The 20,983-nt window shown below is 39.2% G+C and overlaps 2 protein-coding genes across 3 annotated transcripts in view; one reads left to right on the top strand and one right to left on the bottom strand.

Moving 5' to 3' along the window:
• LOC102044953 (dynein heavy chain 5, axonemal-like) overlaps nt 1-14,992 on the top strand; it is a 148,159-nt gene extending 133,167 nt beyond the window's left edge. The window contains 3 exon segments of the mRNA XM_014306347.2: nt 7,968-8,176; nt 12,908-13,129; nt 14,463-14,992. Of these exon segments, the coding sequence (XP_014161822.2) occupies nt 7,968-8,176; nt 12,908-13,129; nt 14,463-14,681 (650 nt within the window). The 3' untranslated portion in view covers nt 14,682-14,992.
• A 2,175-nt stretch (nt 14,993-17,167) lies between these two features.
• The window catches only part of CAVIN4 (caveolae associated protein 4), a 15,136-nt gene continuing 11,320 nt past the window's right edge, over nt 17,168-20,983 (bottom strand). The window contains exons 2-3 of one of the 2 annotated variants that reach the window (XM_031055661.1): nt 18,784-19,278; nt 17,168-18,699 (exon numbers count right to left, since the gene is read on the bottom strand). In XM_031055661.1, coding sequence (XP_030911521.1) covers nt 18,613-18,699; nt 18,784-19,278 — 582 coding nt within the window. In that variant the 3' untranslated portion in view covers nt 17,168-18,612. Of the gene's footprint in view, nt 19,279-20,983 lie in introns of both variants that reach the window. The other variant, XM_005419330.2, reaches the window with a different exon arrangement.

Raw genomic sequence — 20,983 nt, 5'->3', positions numbered from 1 at the left:
ATTCCACTGGTAAAGCTCTCACCCAAGTCTGCTGTTCTCTAGCAGAGAGACAGAAATTATCTGACAGAGAAAACTGTCCTCACAGGGAGCAGGTCAGAACGCCTCAGAATTAGTCCCTTCTGACACAGCTGATGGCATTACTGTAATCTGTCTTACTGGTGTTCTGACAATGTCTTTCATGAGGGGGCATTATTTTTTAATTTGTATTTTTATTACATAAGGATCAAAAGGGATTTCTTTTTCCCTATCATTTGTATGATACACTAAAACAACAAGACATGCTTCAGAAACCTCATGCCTCTAATCTAAATCTAGGAAAGATGTGCCCAAGGCTAATAATCTTTCATATCCTGTAATAACATATGTAAAGACCAGGCTGGAAGAAACAATTGTCCTCTCTTCCTGAGCTGAAAGTTCCCTTTTATATGTGAATAGAGTCCCTTTTCAAGTATATAAAAGGAATATTTTCCATCCAAGAAAGTGTTAATCTTTCCTTGATTGTGACAGATATATTTAAATTCTCAATATGTATAATATTCTGCAGAAGGATGGATGAGCAACATAATTTATTTGCACTTCACATTCAGTTCCACAGTGGGCGCAGTCCTCTGCCAGATGTTTAATCAAGTTAATGCTGTAACTTTCATGCAATTCTCTAAAACATAATTTCTTACAGACAGGCAAGTTAAATATAGTGAAAAATTGCTCTGAAAACAAAATTGGATGTATAGTTAACAATAACAATTAATGGCTTCTGGCATGTTCATGCTATATCAAGTGCATGTGGTAGACTGTTAATTAAGGGACGGAAAGAACATTTAGGCATTCTATCTCAGCAAAAGGGAAAACCCCAAACTGTCTCATACTAGATTCACTCCCAAAACGAGTCAACTGCAATCTCAGGTCATCTGAGGTACTTCATTTTCTTTACAATGAGGTAAACTGATGTGCCTGCTCAAACATGTCGTGTAATTTTTGACATCTGCCCTGCTCATGTATCTGGCTCTGGCTTCACTAACCTGTTAAGGCCCAACACCCACTTTAAGCAGACCTAAAATTTCAAATAAATTTGGTGTTTAAGAATGTAGTGTGTCTTTAGGTTGTGAAAGGAAATCTGAATATCTGATTCTGCAGTTTGCATGTCAATGGATGGACCTTGTTATTTTGATGTTGCTCATCAAGGTAATGTAAAGCCCTCCTCAGGGGCTTTTGAGGTAATTTGAGGTAATGTAAAGCCCTCCTTAGGGAGAGCCCACGTGCAGCTGAACATGAGGGATGTAGAAGGAATTTGCAGACACAGTTTTGTCTTTCTGTCCAGAGGGCAGATTAAGCAGTTCAGCTTTTGGGAGGGGTGAGGATGCTCAGCATGTGTCCAACATGTTTGTTGGCAAATATGCCCCAGAAGCTTGCTTCTCCACCAATAAACTTTGCTGCCCAGAGGGACACTTTTTCTGGATCAAATTGTAGTAATTAGATTGTAGCTGCACTTTGTATTCTCACTTATGTCCCAACCATTACTTCTGCTTTAATTACTTATGGATTGCCCAGAGTTTATTTCACAGTTGGCATAATACAGAGCTTCACCATAAATCAGAACACAGCTGTGGTGGTTGTCCTCTTGAGTGCCCTAAATAGAAGCCATGTTCCAAACAGAGAAATCTTCCAAACAGAGAAAAGGAGAAGACATGGGGTTTGCACAAAAAGTGCCACATCTTAATGGGTTATGAGCAGCAGATCTTAAGCCTCTATCAGAAGATGACCATTCTTTATAGGGCAGTATCCAAGCTGTAGAGTTCCTGTGTACTTACCTCCCACCTCTGGCAGTGTAGAGGCCTCTGGCACAGAACACTAATCCCCCACTCTTTATTGTAAAGTGGATACTTCAAAGCCCCTCTCCTACTAGTGAAGACACTGTCTCTAAATGCAATAAAATCTAATGACCTATCCAGTTGTTCCTAGCCTTTTAGAGTTTGTGTGAGTTTGTCTGAATGTGGCCTGTCTGTGAGATTTTGTGGGGCTGTCTTTATTTCTCCATGCACTGAATAAGAGTGGTAAGCATTTTGATGTCTTCCCTTGGTGAAGAAAGTGAGAAGAGAGATTCTGTGGGAGTGTTTTCCATGAATGAAGTGGAGCATACTTGTAGTAGCACTGAAAGTGGATATTGAATCCTTGGCAATGGAAATAAGCACAGTTTTTAGTTTGATTTTAATCCTTATTCTTTTTAACCCAGTTAACATTATGTTTAAGGGCTTCTTGTAAAACAAAAAAAAAAAGCTTAACTCATTACTTATATCTAGGTTCTACTTTGGTCATAAAACTGCATCCACTTGGTTCTGGTTTCTGGTACCTTACAGCTTTGTGTTTTCAAACTAATCCTTGGGAATTGCCTAAATTGCCCACTTCATGAACAAGTGAAGAACATCTGAGAAACTCTGGATTTTTTTATCTTTTCATGTCATGCATGTACCCCATGATCACAGTACTCCCACTGCTATTTGTACAGTATTTACAGGGTTAGGAGAGACAAGTCCTTTCCTCATAACACGTTTCCTGAAAATACAGCAGTTCTATGGCAATGTAGTTCTACACGTGTTATAGGAGTTGTGGAGGATTTTTATGTCATCTACACAAGCTCATGAGTGGAGCCCATGATAAATATTCACTACTTATCGATTTCTCTGGGTCTGGATTGAAGGCACTTGAGATGGTAGTTCATATTTGGACTCAAGTGTTTATTATTTCTTATCAGTAAAACAGTCTCACAACCATGAGTTCTGGAGCCTTTCATTAGAAGGCACAAAATGGCTAACAAACTTTTGTTACAAGGTCTTTTAAGACTAAACTATCCAATTAAGAACTGGCACCTAGATTATTTTCCCTTTTAACCCAACAACTGATCCCAAAGAGGCTGCAATGTGGATTTTTCTGCCCAATTACAAAATGCCACCCAAACCCCTGAAGAAGAAGGAAGAAGAAGCAACATGAAGAAGAAACCCAGGACAGTACCCTGTGCCCTCCATCTTGCTTTCATCCACAACATACTAAAAATCCCCAAACCAAAATTTCTCACCAAGTAATACACCTACACCACTCTCTATAATCTATTTCACACTTTTGTGGATTCTAGTCTATCTTGAAGTCTAAGAAACTTTCTCTATGAATGAGGGTCAAAGTCAGTGCTCCCCTGGGGGTCAGGATACCCCAGAGCAGACAGAGAAATATTCCTGGTTCCCTGGGTTTCCAGAATTACTTTTTTCCAACTCAGAACACCATGAAGTTGAAAGTACCATTTGTATCATGATGCCAAAAGGAATTTCTGTTCATTGTATGTAGCACCTTATAAAAGGGATATAAATGAAGTCCAAAAGAGTCAAAAGAGGTAGCTGGTAATTTATTTTAACCTACATGGTGGAAAAGTGAAGCTCAGGAAACTAGTCTTGCCAGGGTGCACAGGAAATGTAATTTCCCATGAAAGGAAGAAGTATGGACTCATTCCCCATGTCTGGCTGAGTTCTCTTTTGACTTGTAATGGTATAAGACTGCTAACACTAACTCAGTTTTAGTTTGGCTTGCTGACAATGGTAATAGAATTTTGAACTGAAAGATCCTGGGCTCTTACCGTACTAAGTTGTTGTTTTGTGTGCGTGTGTGTGTGTGTGTGTGTGTGTGTGTGTGTGTGTGTGCGTGTGTGTGAGGCTTGTAGGGATTCATCACTTTTGGATGAAGATTTTGTTTGAAAATGATTAAGAGCACTTAGTAAAGACATTAATGGAATGTAACAATGGGGAGATCATTTGAGCAATGAAGTGGATGAGTCTAGTGTGTCTGGTGGTGTAGTTACTTTTGGCTCAGCAGCTCTCATCCATTATTTAATTCTCATCCTGATAAGAATGCCAGAATGCTTCCTGTTGTCTTTCACAGTGTGGCACATCATTTCTGAACTTCTTAATAGGTGTTGCATATGCTTGCCATGATGCAGGCCAGGACAACTGTTTAGAAACACGCACTGCACATTAAGGACAAATGGCAGAATAGAGTTTTCTGCCTGTTGAATTGCTCTAGCTCAGGGTAGTGATTTGTATTACTTTTTTTGTAGGGTGTGTGTGGATTTTCATCTTCAAATTACTGCTTTAAACTTAAACTTTAAAGAGAAAACAGAGAAGGAGCAAAGGTTAGATGCTTCTGGAGAGAATACCAGTCTACAAATAAAACATGGAGAGAATGTTGTTCATTGCAGGTCTTGGATGCCTGTTTTACCCTTCCTGTTCTAGAGTTGGAGCAAAAGAAAGTGACGAACTTTTGAGGGGCCTTAGGATTAAAACAGCCTGGTGGGGTTAAATGAGCTTCTGAGAACTTCCTGGGAATTACCTCCAAATGCTTAAGTGCCCAAGTACTGAAAGTGAAGAAAGAGGAAAATACCCAAAGAACTGCCTGAAGCAAAGAAGTCGACTTCAATCAGCACAGCGGTGGTGGTCACAAAGCTGGCAGAACCATACTAAATCTTGCAAAAAAAAATAGTTTTAGGTATAGGAAAACATACATTCACTTTTATACCTTGTGCCTTTGGGTGGAAAAATTAAAAAAGCTTTGGAGAAAACACAGGCAAGTGTTAGCTGTTGCCATAAGGCAGAAAGAGAGGAAAACTTAGGAAGTTATAAACAAGTCGGTATTTTCTTTTCAACACGTTCAGCAAAGAAGAGGGAATTGGAGCTTGATGGTGGAGGCAAGGTGTAACTGCTTCAAGAGCAAAACTGTTGTTTGGGAGGTAAACTTGAGTGGGGATTAAAGGCTGAAAAGGTCAGCTTCTGGGGCTGGGAACTGGGGCACTCAATAATGGATTGATGCTTTCACTGAGCTTTTTTTCTCTATGTACTCTTCAGGCTAGCTTAACAGATGCAGTGTCTAGCAAGTATTGTCCTCCAGGGCTAGTCTCCAATTTTATTATAATGATATCAGCTATTGGCAAATTGTACTTGATGGAGAAAGTAGCTTTTTCTCATTTCATTTATATCCTACATAATTATTCTTGTTATTTTTGCTTTACATTTGTGCCTGTGGGAAGAAAATCAGTCAGTGGACCAAGGCTTTTTTTGGTTCATGCTGGAATTTAAGAACTTCCTTTGTTCCTAACTTTAGCTACTCATTTAAGTGAGCTATGCAAGTTTCCTAGTCCAGATAGACACTTTCATAAATGTGAAATTTTAAACAGATCCAAATTTTACAAATTTCAGTTTTCAGATTCAGTTTGTGGGAGGTATGAAAGTGAAAAGGGTTAACTCCAAGAAATAATACACACTCCTCATGTAATCTATTCAAAGCATTATATCTATTGAATGAATCACCCTAAAACCAGATCACTTTAAAAAACAGACTATTTGTTTTAATCATCAATAACAACTAGTTATCCTCAGAACTGAGAAGTTTTATTTGGGTTATTCACCACTCAGCAAGAGGATAGATTTAGATGTGGTTTAGAAGGGAGATGGTATAAATGTAGGGCAATCAAAAAGGGGAATCCTAATTTCCAAACTGTGAATACTGTATGGTTATAGTAGATATTATTTTTAAAGTATGGAAATGCCATCTTTTCTTTAACTGATCTGACCCTTAATCAGTCATTTTTGGATGGCCTTTATTCCATTCAAGAAAAGGAATACCGTGGAGTAAGCCCCAAATAACCAAGTTATAAACAGTTGGCATGTCTCATTCATAGAACATTTGAGCCTGTCATGTTAAGTTCATAGGACGTTCAGTCTCTTCATATAGTACAGTGCTCTGGGGTTCTCAGAAGTTAAATATGAGAAGCCTATGTCATTGTACTATTCATTCAATTTTATCAAAGATAGTATTTCAAACTACCTTTATCACTTTTGTCCAGAAGGATGGAATGTTTTTTCTCCTATGGTACTGATTTTATTTCTGACAATTATTTTATTTTGTTAATTATTTTTATTTTTATCAGACTATTTTGGCTGCAGGGATGCATCCCAACACCCACAGATGCCATTTAGTGCTGAAATTCAAGCACTGGATGCCTACTGCCAGAGATGACACCCACTCACTAGGAATATTTATGCAGATATACGGGCATGGCCTGAGCTGTGAACATACCTCATCCTCAAGAACACTCTGGCTTACATTCTCAACAGCTGCTCTGAGTCATAGCAGGCAGACATCCCAAGGGATTTCACAATGCTTCTGGCAGAGACTGGTTGTATCTCCATTTGAAAAGCTCCAGCCTGCCCACAAGAATTGAGAAAGAAAGGAGAAAGTGGAATGTATCAGCCTGAAAACAAGGAATAACCAGAGATGAAAGAGTTCTTTCTTTCTCAGTTCAATGGTAGTGATCCCCAGGGCTAAACCAGGATGCTCCTCACTTGTTTTGTGCTCAGTTCAGTTACTCTGAAGTTGAAACCAACATGCATTGCAAGACTTTTCCCCCCACCTTTTTCTGTCTCTAAAAGGTGAATAAATTGTATGGTGTAATACTCCATTTTCTAAGCTAAGTGGAGAATACATGGAGTGGCTTCTTTCTTAGATGTTGGTTCTCTTAGAATGTTGGTTATATATTAGAGAAGGTTAATAACCAAAGAGAAGGCTTATTATTTATATTATGAAAGTCTCTGAGCTACCCCAGAATGTGATTCTGTGCCTGATTACAAAGCGATTGCAGAGAATGCAGGAGAGGTGGTATTTTTTACTATCTACAGTTTGGTAAAAGTTAATGGTTTTCTCAAATAGTTTGTTGCATGAAAAGAGGTGCATATAAATGGAAACAGATCACTCATTATCTGCTAGAAGAAATTGAGGCATATTTGCCATTTATATATTGTAGAATGCACTAAATTTGCACTGATATAAGGACTGTAATGTTGTAATGATCTGTTCTTCAAAATTAAGCTGGTGTTTGGTTTCTGGGTGGTCTTTTCCTTCCCCTCAACTGAAGCCCTGTCAACCTCAATGGAAGGAAGGGATTTGAAATGCTTTCTTTTTACAGGCCACATTTTCTTATGGGTATGTTTGCATGGACCATTGCAGTTTTTCTTTGCAGTCACCCAGACCACTTCTCTTTCCTTTATATGTTCTGTGGTGGAAGCCACTTAATTCTGTTTAGTATCTCATGTTGTCCTTGTGGGAATTACAGCAGCTGTGTGTGTGATGATACATTGAACTTTGGTTTTATATGAATATTTAATCAAAGTTGGGGTACCAGACCAGTTTCTGTAAGAGAATAATAGAACCAGTTTCTGGAACAGAGAAGTCATCCTGAGGCATGGCTGTGTTCCAGATCTCTATTGAGAGTACACAAGGTGTAGGAATTTCTAGCACATGGAAGGGTGAGTGTCACTGGAAAATCACTGTCTTAGTAAACGCCAACATTTTAGTGGAGAGAACAGCACTATGCATGGAATATGTGAGTATGCACTGCCAAAAAAAAAAAATCCTGCCTTTAGCTTTATTCTAACTCCTGCTTTCCCATTGAGAATCTTGATAATGGAAATGTACAAAGTTATCATTAGTAATAGTGAATTTCATGAATATAATCACTGCCAGTACATGCTTAGGATATAGATGAGTTACACAGTGTATCTCTATCATTGATCATGCATGTAGGATCCATTAAAATTTATAAAACAGTTTTCAATGATTAATCACATTCTAGACACTCTGTGAATATAATGAATACAAATAATGTGTATGAGGGAGAAGAAGTTGTTTAAGAAACATATCTTTGTTTCCGATCAAAACAACAGAAGAAATATCATTTATCTTATCGCCTTTAGCTTTGAATCAAGTCTTATAATTTTGAACAAATTAACTGCAAACTGATAAGACTGCAGCGCTGCAGGTGTGCAATTAAGGCACAACAAAAGAGGGTTTATCAGACTTTGAATGTCATTTGGAAGTTTTAATTGCCTTTGCAAGCTAGGGGAAAGTTCATTCTGAACATTTTACTTATCTTCCAGGAACCATAATTATGTCAGAAGAATTGCAAGATGCTTTAGATAATATTTATGACGCTAGAATTCCAAAACTGTGGCTTAGGATTTCCTGGGAGTCAAGTACTTTAGGATTTTGGTTTACTGAGCTTCTTGAACGAAACCAGCAGTTCAGCAGCTGGCTGGAGGATGGCCGTCCAAACCAGTTCTGGATGACAGGATTCTTTAATCCACAGGTAAGATTGCCACATTGACCTTCATAACTTCTGAGCAGCAGCTAGATTAGACCTTGAGAGAACTTCAAGTTGACTTAATGTTGACTATGTGAAGTATAATCTATACTAATTTTTTAGCATAAATATAGAATAAAATGTCTTCAGTATCTACTGAAGAAATTTTTGCTAAAACAAAATAATGCTCCTGAAATAATGAAATACATCTTTTGGTTGTTTAATTATAGTGAGGAAATTGAGTAAGTACATGCTTTCACATTTCAACTTAATCTTCATTTTTTTACCTCTTCTGCTACAGAAGAGTGTTTTTTATTTATTGCATGAAAATGCCTCTGAGTACAAAACAAGTTCCAGAACTTTGACATAGGAAGAAGAGATTTGGACTTGGTTCTCAATCCTTGCAAATCAGTTCCTTGAAATGGAAGGTTTGTTATTAATACCACCCCAGAATTGTGCCAGACAGGGTCTGCAGAGACATGTAAAAAATACAGCCTCTCATCTGCACCATCTAAAATAAAAACCTGGCACAAAATGAAACACAAAAAGGGAACAGCTGAGAGCAGAGTTAAAAGAAGTAAAGTATACATACCTAGATGGTGTGTAGTTTCTTTGCGGAGCTATCCACATTCATTAAAGCTTTTTATGATTCACAGATGTTTGTGGGAAGTGTGAGTTGTGGTAATGAGTCATTGTGAGAGTATCCAGCCAACAGGTTTCTATGAAGCCTTAGGAAAGAGCTATTTTAAAGATCTATTTTAATCTCAGTACTTGTTAGCAATGCAAAAGCTACCTTAAACAGCTGCCTAGAATAGAGAAAACAACAGTGGCACATACTCTCTAGGACTACTGCTGGGAAATATCCATCTATCAACTAACCTGTATGTGTGTCAGCTGTCTGCTGGTACAACTTTATAGCATGGAAGGGGACTCACAGAACCCCTGAGCAAAGAGTTCTCAAGTAGTAGTAGGGAGAGGAGCAAGAGCTCTAATAAAATGATTATGCTTCCACACTTGGTTTGTTAACAGCACACTGATAGCAGCATTCTAAAACACTTCTAAGTAACTTTCGCAATGATCAGGCTGGATGCAACCCTAACAGCCTTTTGGCTTTGTTGGTGTTTTCTTTTGCACTACAGATAAGCAAAAGTTGATAGAAATTTTGTACTGGACATTTCAGCTGGCTTTTTTGTGCTTGGGGGTTGTGTCAGTTCTGAAATTTTGCCAGCCCAAATTTGGCAGCCTACATTTTTTGGATCAAAATAGCTGGATTTCTGAAAAGATCTGCCAAATAATCAGTGTAAAATGTCCCCAAACAAATTGTGATTTAATAGACCATAGTAAATGAGAAAGCCTCTAGAAATACAAAAATTACACACTTCATAACCCCTAGTTCCTGAAGTCCCTAAATACATTGTGTGCAGAGATTAAAAATGTATTTGTGCTGACAATCACAAGCTTAAGAATCAGATGGTTATTGTAGTCACCATTTTCTGTAACCTAGGCTGTGGGAGTGGCTCATTCTAAAAAAGCAATTCACTTGAGCAAAGACTAATTTTCTATTTAATTAACTATTATTTTGTTAATAGCCATACTGCTGTGTTTAAAATCAGTATTTCACGTGTTCAGAAAATTGATTTTTGTCTTCTCAAACGAGCTGAGGTGATGAGGTGTTGGTGCTGCAGCTCTAATGGCTTGTTTGTAATACCTGAGAAGTTGTCAGAAAAATCCTTTCATTTGTGAGATGAAATGCAGCTCCTAAGTCATTTTCCTGCTTGCATATATCTCACTGTTAGCTTCACAGTCAATGGATAAATGCCACGGATAACACAAGGCAATAAAATAGATTTATAGCACTGGGAAAACGAGACATTCTGGCAATAAAAAATAATATAGGACCAGACTCTGCCTTCTCTTGGACTGTTTATACACTAGGATAAATTCAGTAATTTCACAGAAGTTAATCTTTAGTTTTAGTGATACAAATGAGGCCTGGCTCAGACTTCTGTGTAAAAGAAACCTGATGCCCCATGTGTGTCTGCACTGGGCCAAGATAACTGAGGTGAAAAATGCAAGAAATGCCATGAATTTTCTTCCCTCCTGGAAATTAATCGGAGGTTACTGGATTTTTTTCATCAAAAACTTGACATTAGGCATTTCTCATTTCTACCTCCCAATTTCCACTTAGTGGCTGACACTGTTTTATTGTTTCCTTGTTTGCGTCTCTGTATCCAGTTCCTGTCACTTGTCCTATATATAGATTTTAAGCACTGTGAGGCAAAGCTGTCTTTCTGGTTGTGAGGTACTCAGCATAATGACACCTCAGCCTACTTCTATGACTCTTGGATGCCAAAGTAATGTGAATACTAATCAGAATATGAAGTAGAATGCCTCCATTCCTCAGTGTCCGCTTAGCTCTAGCAAACCTGACATAATCTGCTCAGTATTTGCAAAGTGACAAACAAGGAATCTCCAAAGTAAGATAAAGGAGAGAATATGATTCTGAGAGCAATAGACTTAACTGATTTTCATGTGTATCTGCTTTCCTTCACTGGAAGGTTCAGAGTTAGTTCACATGAGTTGTTAAAAGGCAAAGGGGCAGAGCTGTAGCAGGCTTCAGTAAGCTGGACAGGGAGAAATTGAGGAAAAGGCAAACACACATGTACAAGAAAAATACCAAAAACCTAACCAACCAACCAAAACAAAACAAAAAGAAAAAGAAAGGATTACCAGAAACTGAAACAAATGTCATGGCAACTGGTGCATTATGTCCCTGACGGAGGATTTTGGGATGAACCAGAGCCTCAGCTGTACAGTGGCACCTCAAGCCACTTGACTCTATCTTGCTCTTTGTTGTGCCATTCACCCACTCTGGAACACCGAGCTGGGCCTCCAGCTCACAGCTGCAGTCTTCAAATGCATCTAGGATTCATTCAAATGAGGAGATAAGCATGAAAAGTCCCACTGCAGAATGTGTATAGGTCCTACAATCTCTAGGAATAATCTGCTATCTAAACCTTATCCCTGGAGACAACTCACAGCTTGGAGCTTACTTTTATTCCAGTGTTTCCATGGTGCCTTTGAACTGATTCCCTCAATACAGTCATGGCTCTGTCCTTTTCAGGCTCTTCTTTCTTTAATATTTCAGTTTATCTGGGATCCACTAGCCCTCTGGGGCCTTACAGCAGCGAGTACTTCATGTATTTTAAACTATTGGTTCTAGCATGTTTCTGCAAATTAAAATCCCACAAATTACTGCAATGATTCTGCTTTCATTTAATGGCATTTCTGATAGAAGAACTTGGCCTTTAATCCTGTCTCCCTCAGCAATACACTGGAGTTCTCAACCACTTCGAATGCAATTACCATTATCTGTGCTATCACAAAGCCTCTTTAAAACACTTGTCCTGGGGTCTCTGGTATTATATTAACGAGGAGCAACCAGTGTGAGTTAACAGAAACATCTGGGTTCCTGAAAGTCATCTCATGTTCTCATAACTTGAAGGGCATTGCATGGCTACCAAGTGCTTGGAGCACTCCAGTGCTATCAGCCAGAGACTGGCCCCTGCATTCAGTAGACGATTTGCCGCTTTTCCCACATCTGACTTCTTTCCATTCATTTGGCCCTAATGGTAGCTCAACAGAGCATCCCGCTCTGTGAATATTGAAGAAAAAAACTCTTTCAATTCCCTCCTTCAATTCCCTCCTTCCCATCCTGATTTATTCCTTGCTGTGCTGCTGGCTCACCGATTCCCACCTTTGTGTGTTCCTCATGTGGCTCTCTATACCCCCCCGCCCCTGCCCTGTCTCTGTCTCTAGATGCTTTAGTTCCCTGTTCTGAAATATGTCAAGAAACTTACTCTTTCCTAGGTGTCCTTTTCATTGCTCTTGCATATTCAATTTTGTGTTTTATTTGTTCACCTCCTCACTACACAAATGGCTTTCCACATCTACAGTGTGACCAGCACTGGAACAGCAAAGGAGTCTGCCCTCCCATCTCTAAGGACTAAGGCACTTCCCGCATATTGAACTGTGCTTTCCCATGGACAGCTGTAACAGGGAAGCTAACCAGCATATTCAGCCTGGCTTGTCCTTTGATAGCTTATACCAATGTCATGAGATTTTAGCTCTCTAGAACAGAGAGCTAGCTTTATTCTGTGCTGCTGGAGTGCTGTGGCTTTATCTTGCTGTTGTCTAAAACACTATGTTATTGTAGTATGTAAAGACTTCACTGACCAAAGTGTCAGAAGCATTTCAGTATTTAATGGTATGATTCCAGCTGGTACTTCCTTTGTGTTCTGTAAATGCTTATTTGTTGGCAGAAAAGCATTTCTTACAATGTTAGTATAAGAAAAGATGAATAATATAGCCAGTGTTAGAGAAATTAGAAATCACCTGTGTTTGGAATCTCTCAAAACACAATTATCTGGCAGCCTTATATACCTCTCTCCATCTGGTTGGTTATAAAAAAAGGCATGAGAGGTGAGTTATACAGACACTTATGTTGAGTAAGCCAACTTGGGGACTGCTTAGCACTGACATGTGCACACCAATCATGTATGGATGCATGCTACTGGATTTACACTACTGAATTTAGTTTATATGCACATGAAATTCTGTGGGATGAGCTTTAATACAGCTGGTGTTACTTACATAGGACAAAAAAAAAGTGGTAAATGGTTTAAATTCAAGGCTTTTAAAAAATCCTCTGTGTCATATTCCTGTGTGTCTCCTTAGGGATTCCTAACAGCCATGAGGCAAGAGACAACTCGCATGAATTTAGCCAAAGGGTGGGAACTGGACAGTGTTGTTTTATGCAGTGAAGTGACCAAGATGATGAAAGAAGATGTTGTTGGCCCTCCTCCTGCTGACATCGGTGGGGTTTACATACACGGCCTGTTCCTCGAAGGGGCCGGCTGGGACCGCAGGAACAGCAAGCTGATCGAGTCAGCACCAAAGGTGAGGATTGAGTCAGTGTAGCAGGCTGGGGCATATTGCATGTGCTCTGGGAAAGCCAGAAAGAATGCTGAGTGCCTGCAGCAGTGGTTTCACAACAGGTTTTAAGAGGGTAACCAACACTAGCGGTGCTGGGAAGAGGACAGACTCTTTACCTGCCAGAAGTGAACAAAAAGGCTTCTGTCAGAAAATGAATTTAGGATGCATAGCACTAGAGCAGACCAGATGCTGGGCTTCTTGGCTTCAGGGGCCCTAGCAGCACAGTTATGTTTGAATAAAATAGTGCACTCCATAGCCAGTCTTCTTTTGACTGACCAAGGGGGACCTTATCAAAGCTTCCAAAGCCCTGGGCTAGGTTTGATATGGAGGTCATTGTTTGGTTGACTAGAAATCCCCAGTGTTTGTGTTTTAATATGAGGCAGAGTATTAGTTCTGGGCTTATGCTCAGTTATCCATGCATTGAGTTACATTTTACTGATGTGACTAAGCAGATTTAAAATCTGGCTATGGAGTAATGATTAGATACTGTAGTCACGGTTCAGGGGAAGTTGTCATTGTTTGCACTGGTACACATTTTCCAAGCCAGTGCTAACTGCCCTGGAATTGGAATTGAGGTAATCCCTGTCCATAGGTAAAACACTTCTGTGTCTGACTGAGGGAAAATATTTCCAAACCAAACCTTGCCAGCTGTAACTTCTGTTGCCTGGTTTGTCAAAAGACTCCTTCAAACATGGAGTTTTACTCAAGTGCTCTGGAGTGTTCAGCAGAGTTCCATGTTGCTCTTGGATCTGAGTCTGTTTTATCCCCTTACAATGAATATCTTGGTGGAAGACCTGAGGTGATCAAGTTTGGATAAATGCCCAAGAAGCACCTTGGATGTTAGAAGCTCCACTGTCAGCAGTATGGAGGTAACAAGGAGGTTTGCGGCTTGGTTTTTGTAGCTCTAGTCCTGACATTCAGGAAAAAAGAGGTGGGGAAAGAATGGGAGACACCAGTGAAAGGGGCAAAGGAAGGGAAAAAAGGCAATGGTTGCTGTCTCTCCTAGAACCACCCTGACATTTTTCCATCTACCTCCACAGCATGCAGGTTTCCATGTTTCTACTTTTCTGCTCTCCTTTCCTTCCATCAGGCTTCCTGGTGGCTGTTGTCCCTGAGCTGCTATTGGCTTAAAGTTAGTGTCGACATATTAGTGAGTGTAGGACTTGTACTCTCACATGTACTCTGCTGAGGTGCTTTTGCTGAAGGCCATCACTGAATCTAGCTCTAGTGTTCAGAATTCAGACACCCTGTCCTGCTTCTGTACTGCTGAGCCCTGTGTATCTTTTGACCTTCTCAGGTGCTGTTCACGAGCCTTCCCGTGGTCCACGTGTACGCGGTGAGCACGACAGCGCCAAACGACGCGAGGAGGCAACATGGAAATGTGTACTGCTGCCCTGTCTACAGAAAGCCTCGGAGAACAGACCTGACCTACATCTTCTCTTTGCATCTGAGAACAGTGCAGAATCCTGATCACTGGACTTTGAGGGGTGTTGCACTGCTCTGCAGCTCTAAGTAAGGACGGACAGCTATGGAAGAAAGAGCCACCAAGTAGGATGAAGCTGCAGCCAGTATTGCATTGTTACTGTCAAAGTGGTTGCTGCCTTCTCACAGCAGGGTGGGAATTGGCAGGTGAAACGTAGAGATTATGTTAGTTGCACATAAATTAGCTTACTCTGTTCACAGCAAAAATACTGCATTTATTTACCCTGGGAATATCAGAGGGAAAACAGCTGCAGGTGTAAATTTGGCAACTCTTATAAAGCAGGTGAGAATATAATCAACTAACTTGCTCACAATGGAAGCACTACATAAAAAAGGGCTTGTGATAGTGACAACTGCTCTGACATCTTATGGTGGTTCTCTTGTAGATGTTATCTTTCTTTTTAATGCAATAATTTTTCATAATATAATTATTTTAAATTCAACTTTGTAGTTAAAATCTCATCATCCATAGCCTTGTTAAAGCTGTAATGACAAGATAATTAAATGCATGGTAAAGTTTTATGTTTATCTGCATATAAATCAATATACAGTTCCTTTGATTTTGCATTTCTAAACTTGCCGGGTGGTTTTAATAATGGCTGCAACCATTTGCTTGAACAATAACTTTTTAATGCAAACAATCATAGAAACAGAAGTGTTTATCTTTGCACAAGTACCTTTTGCACCTATTAACTAATCTCTAAACCTATATCCACTTGTAAGGAAGGTATGCACACCCCCCATTATTAGCAGGAAGGAAGGTTTTTAAGTTTTCACAGAGTAAACACATCTGAACACCATTTTTGCTCTATTAGTACTCATTCTGTTTGCCTTAGTGCAAACTCAAACATCTTAACTGCTTTTTGTTCTGTATTTTGCATCAGTTTAGTTTAAAAAAAGAAGACAACCCACAGTCCATACTTCACCTGGAATGGTTGAAGTACTTTTGTGTTAACCATGACTGCTGTCTACCCTGTAACTGAAGGATGAGTAATACTTCTTTTAATAGACAGATGGCTATTGGCAGAAAATGTGTTTGGCTTCTTTCACTAGCACAAATTCAAAACAAAATAAATTGTTGTTGGATGTTGTGAAAGAAGGACTTGCAGTCAGGACTTTGTTAATATTTTTTTCTCCTTGTAAACACTTTTAATTTTTGCATAGCAAGTGTCTAAGAAAGTAGTTCATCCCTTTGCACAGCCAGTTTTACTCTGCAGTTAGCAACTGTGAGGTTTATTCCATGAGGAAGTTTGATATTCACACTCACACCCACAACGAAGTACAGAGTGCCAGCTTTCTTCTTGGAAGACAGAGCAGACAGGGACAGGGTCCCCTTTTTCCATTTAGCTAGGAGCAACAGTGCCGGCAAGATTATCTTTTCAAGTGAAACCAACTGTGCCAAAAAAATAGACCAGACCTCCCTGCAGTGCAGCTGTACATCAACCAATTTCATTGAGAACTTTTTTTCTGAGAAGGTTGAAGGATTTGGCTTCATGATCATTGATCTTGGAAATTATGAAAAAGATGGGGGAGACTTCAAGCAGCAAAGGTCTGCGCTGTTCCACAGAAACTGAGGTTGCAAACCATAGTGCTTTCCCCCTCCCCTACCTTTATGAGGGGATATGGAATAATTTAACTTTGATCTCTTGGTACATGTAAAAGTCAGGTCAGTAACAGTGATAGTAATTTAAAATAAAAGATGTACACTGAAATACTTTACACACCTGAAGAATTCACTACTTGCTATGAAACAAATCATGCTGAGACCAATTGAAGCTAGAAGTAAGCATTAAAAAAGCTAGAAGTAAACATTAAAAAATAGATATTTGATAGATGTTATATCTGGTGCTACATGATATGCTCCATGGAAACTGCATCACTTCTTTTCTTTGTCAAGCAAAATGAGAAAATTAAATGCTATATGAAGAAAATCTATAGGCAATGATGTTGTATCACATAGTGTTCTGCTGTATAAAAATGCAAAGAAATAGCTTATTTAAACATCAAAATTTTCATTTCAATAACTAAACCCTGTTTATCAGTTTAGAAAAATGTCAAATCTTGCAGAACAGAATGCAGGCCATATGACTGAAGAACCAGAAAAATCATACAGTATTTCACTGAAGATAGTTAGAGTTTTATACAGAACTGATGAACATAAAGTGACTTTGCTCCAAAAAGGCTTCTTATCACTAGTAAAAAACACCAAACAAAACCTTCACTATACCCTTCAAGCAAATGCTCTTTCCTTTTTGCATGTGATTATAGTAGAGTGGAGATGAACAATTTACCATTGACAGAAATGTGTTCCTTTCCTCATCTCCTTCTCTTGGTCTATCCTGCCCTTCCACTCAGTGGAGTTGCTGCTCCCAATCTGACAACATTCATTTGATTTGAAATGTCACTGATCCAGTAAAACATTGACCTTCCCCAACCAGTGTTCCCTGGTTACTATTGCTAAAGCTGTTTCACTTCAAGTGGGATGTACACCAATCTAAATGAAAGAACTGTCAGGCAGAATACTTGAAATCAAACTAATTATATTTGAATGATAGATTAACAATTAGCTGGAAGTCTTCAAACAATGTATATAGATAACCAAGTTATGCTCTTCTGTTAAAATGAACCCGAGATATTAAATACAATCATACAGCTTTTGGCAATACTGTACAAGTTTCACACAGATAGTAATGACTAACATTGCTTTAGATAAGTGCTTTGAAGGCAACTCCATTTAAGAATGAAGAGAGCAATACAGTCCTGCACCCATGTCAACGTAGCAGTCATGTTTACAAACATATCTGATGTCAGGGCACTGGCTCCTGAGAGTTGCAAATAAACAGCATTCCATAGTCCAAAGGGTGTCTGTCTCATAATCCCTGAGGCTGTGACTGGTCAATAATGAGGATGATAGGAAAAAAAATAATTGGGTTATGGATTGGCCCTGTACATCTGTGACTTTGTAGAATAGATTTTAGTTGCAGTGAAGCTCGGAAAAAACACAGAGATTGGGAAACAAAACAATTCCCTTGTCTGGTCAGTTATAATCATAAAACCTATGACCCTCTGTAAAGAATAATTTTCTAAAAAATCTCAAGGAAACTGTAGTTATAATATTCTAATTTGTCTCTCAATTTATCCAGAACCTATGCATTCATCTTATTCCATTTTTACTGCTTCATATAATTGCCTTTCTCACAATCTCCTCTTTCCAAAACATGAATACGATACCTTCTTCCTTTTTCCTCCTGCTATTCCATATTTAATGTGCCTTCTTTTTTATTCTTACTTCATAAATACACAAAACACGTTGCTTACTTACAGTGAACCTTCCTATTCCAGAAGTCTGGAAATAACCTGTAGTCATTTCAGGAGTTTCTTTTTTCTACTAAGAAAAACACAATTTACTCAAAACCCTATAATTCTTGCCATATTTTTTCGTACATGGGTAAAGCAGGAATATGCTTTTCCTTCTTTTTCTGTAAGGGTCCTTAAGTGATAATATTTGCACAACTAAATGACTTTTTTCATAGTTCTTCCTTTTGCTAATATGAAGTAATAGTTTTGTTATTGTTTTCTGATTAGATGAGTTGGTATAACGTAATGGAAATAAATTTTATTCTGTTGCACATGAAACGATGAGAGTGAGTAGGCTGTAAAGTGACTGCTAAATCAATCTTGGAAATGCAGCAGATTCCCATCTCCCTTTGACACTGTGAGTTCCATTGGGGTTACTGATGGCTATCGGCACACGCCGAGACAGAGGGGGAGCCCCTTCATTCAGTTTGCATGGCTTGACTTTTGTCAGGAAGACAACACTACAGACATCTGTGTGGATGGCAGAACAACACCAACACGGTTTGTGATATAACACAAATTCACACATTTTTCTAAAGCTGAGTGAGTATATACTGTGTTCTCTCTTGCTCAGTGAGGACAGTATGGGGTATGTGCTCATTGACTCCTTATACTGATTGCTTTAAGTCTAGCAAAGGGACGTCATCGTCACCTCCTCCTCCTCTTCCTTCTTTTCTTTCCTGCTTAAGGACAACTTCTGGGATAGTCACCCCTATTTCAGTTGACTGGGAAGCACCTTTTGTTGCACTATTCTTGTCTTTCTTTACCTTAGTGATCACTTCTGTGTAAGAGATTTCTTCAGTGAAGGGCTCTGCTGCTGGGAGCTCAGAGGCGATGTGTACACTGGCTTCCTGGATCCCCTCCTGACCTTCAGCTCCTGTTCGCTCTTTACTTTTTTTGTGGATCTTGAATGTCTCCTTTGTTGGAGCAGCTTGTGAAATGGTTTTCTTGATCCTTATCCCAGATTGTCTCAGTCTCTCTCCTGACTGCCTGATCCTCTCTCTCCTCTCAGGGGTTACTATCCTAGTTTGAAGCCTGTTTACCTTCTTGCCAAAATTTTGCCTTGTCTTTTGGATATTTTCCCTTGAAAATGCCTTTTTGATGTCATCAATGCGCCTCATGCCTGATTTTTTGAACTTGGTTGCTTTGCTTTCTTCGATATAATATTCTTCATCAGAAGACAGATCATCAGGTGGGAAGAAATCGTCCTCTATAGTTTCACCTGCTGTCATCTCTTTGATAACAGAGAGAGATGAAGGACACTCAGTTTCCTCCTGTGAATAAAAGCAGAGAGTCATTTTCCAGCACATGTGTTTCAAAATGATGGTAGTTCAAGGTGGTTTTTTTTTGGTTGGCTTGCAGTTAATAAGTACTAACTGAAATATAATACTGCAGCAAAGTAAGATAGGCTTGTACCATCATACCCAATCTATGCAGAACACAAATGGCAAAAGAAATCTGTGCCAAGTTCTTTAAAGATATTATATCCCTGATTAAAAATTTCTTTTCACTGTGGTTCTACCTAAAATAATTAATGCAATGGTCCTATGAGTCCTGGCCTCTAATAGTTTTCTTTCAGACCAGACTTGTCTAGGTCTTCTTTTGTTTGTTTGTTTGTTTTTTTTTTTTTGGAGCTTTGCTGCTGCTCTGGATCAGACCTAGATCCATTAATCCTCACCAATAAAAGCAGACACTGTAGACAAAAAAGGCTCTTGGAATTGTGTCAGCTGAACACTATCCAAGCAAATATCTCAATGATACAAGTAGCCTCAGTCTACTACTATTACCAAGACAATTGTGCATTTTTTGACTGTTTGCAACTTAGCAAATACTGCTGTTGCTGCCCAGAAGGGAATGAACCTCAACATATTAACTTACATGTGCTGGCTGCACAAGAGGACAAATCAGTAAAGCAGGGAGATATTATTTGGTAAACTCAGTAGCACAAAATTCATTCAGCACCTGCACCATCACTGAGGTAAATATGATTTGTTCCATCTGGAAATGCATGATATTCCTGAGCAAGCACCTCTGTCTCCTGTGGTGAATTTGGTGGCCTGTTTGAGCATGCAGAATTATGTATTTATATGACACATCTAATGTGTATCAGGAGTATGCTTGGAAATGGTGACTATCCTAGATATCTTAGCCCTAGGAATTCATGCAGCCTCTCCAAAGAAAAATTGCTAGAGGATCAAAGCTCAAAAACATGGAAAACTTCCAAAACTGCCCACAGTAAACCAAAAATTTACCAAGAATGAGCTAGTGGTTAAGGACATCCGAGAGGAAAAAAAAAAAGGTAAAAAAGTTTATGGCAATGAAGGATTTATATGAACAGGGAGAATCTCCTAAGAAACCTGTTTCCCTGATCTGCATGGACAGTACAAATTTGTGGCTCAGTGTCAGTGAGTTACTTCTATCTAGAAGTGCAGTGCATGCAGAGCAGAAGAACTGTAACTTGTAGAAGGGGTCCGAGATAGACAATGCCAGCCCCTTCTTCCCTACCAGCTTTTTTCATGCACGTGCCTGTGCTCTTCTCCCAGGAGGAGCAGCCCCTTGGGGTGCAAACAGCTATATGTACAACAGCTGTGTGACACTTGTCTAAGCTGTTTCTCATTAGTACTAACCACATCAGCTGATTTCTGGGGCACGGCAGCGTCAGGACCTGCCCTTAGTATTATCATCCTAATGTAGACAATAGGAGAGATCTTGAAGCTGTGAACACATGAATAGCAAGTAAGGCCAACTGAATATTTTGCTGTGAACATCTTTCCGGCCAAAAAGATGTCTGTCATTTTTCACAGTGACTCATTAGTAGTGAGTCATGTTATTTTACATAAAATAACATACATTGAGCTATTTGACAGATAAAGCCCACTTTAGAGCCTCTCATCATGCCTTGGCTTCAATAAAAACCCTCTACTAAAATAGTTGTTAATGCTTAGAAAAAATAGGGACAAATTATGTTACATTGATTAC

This window comes from Geospiza fortis, unplaced genomic scaffold (assembly GCF_000277835.1).
Source record: "Geospiza fortis unplaced genomic scaffold, GeoFor_1.0 scaffold206, whole genome shotgun sequence".
NCBI classification, from domain to species: domain Eukaryota; kingdom Metazoa; phylum Chordata; class Aves; order Passeriformes; family Thraupidae; genus Geospiza; species Geospiza fortis.
The sequence above is the reverse complement of the archived record's forward strand: the minus strand, read 5'-3'. Positions and strand labels throughout refer to the sequence as shown.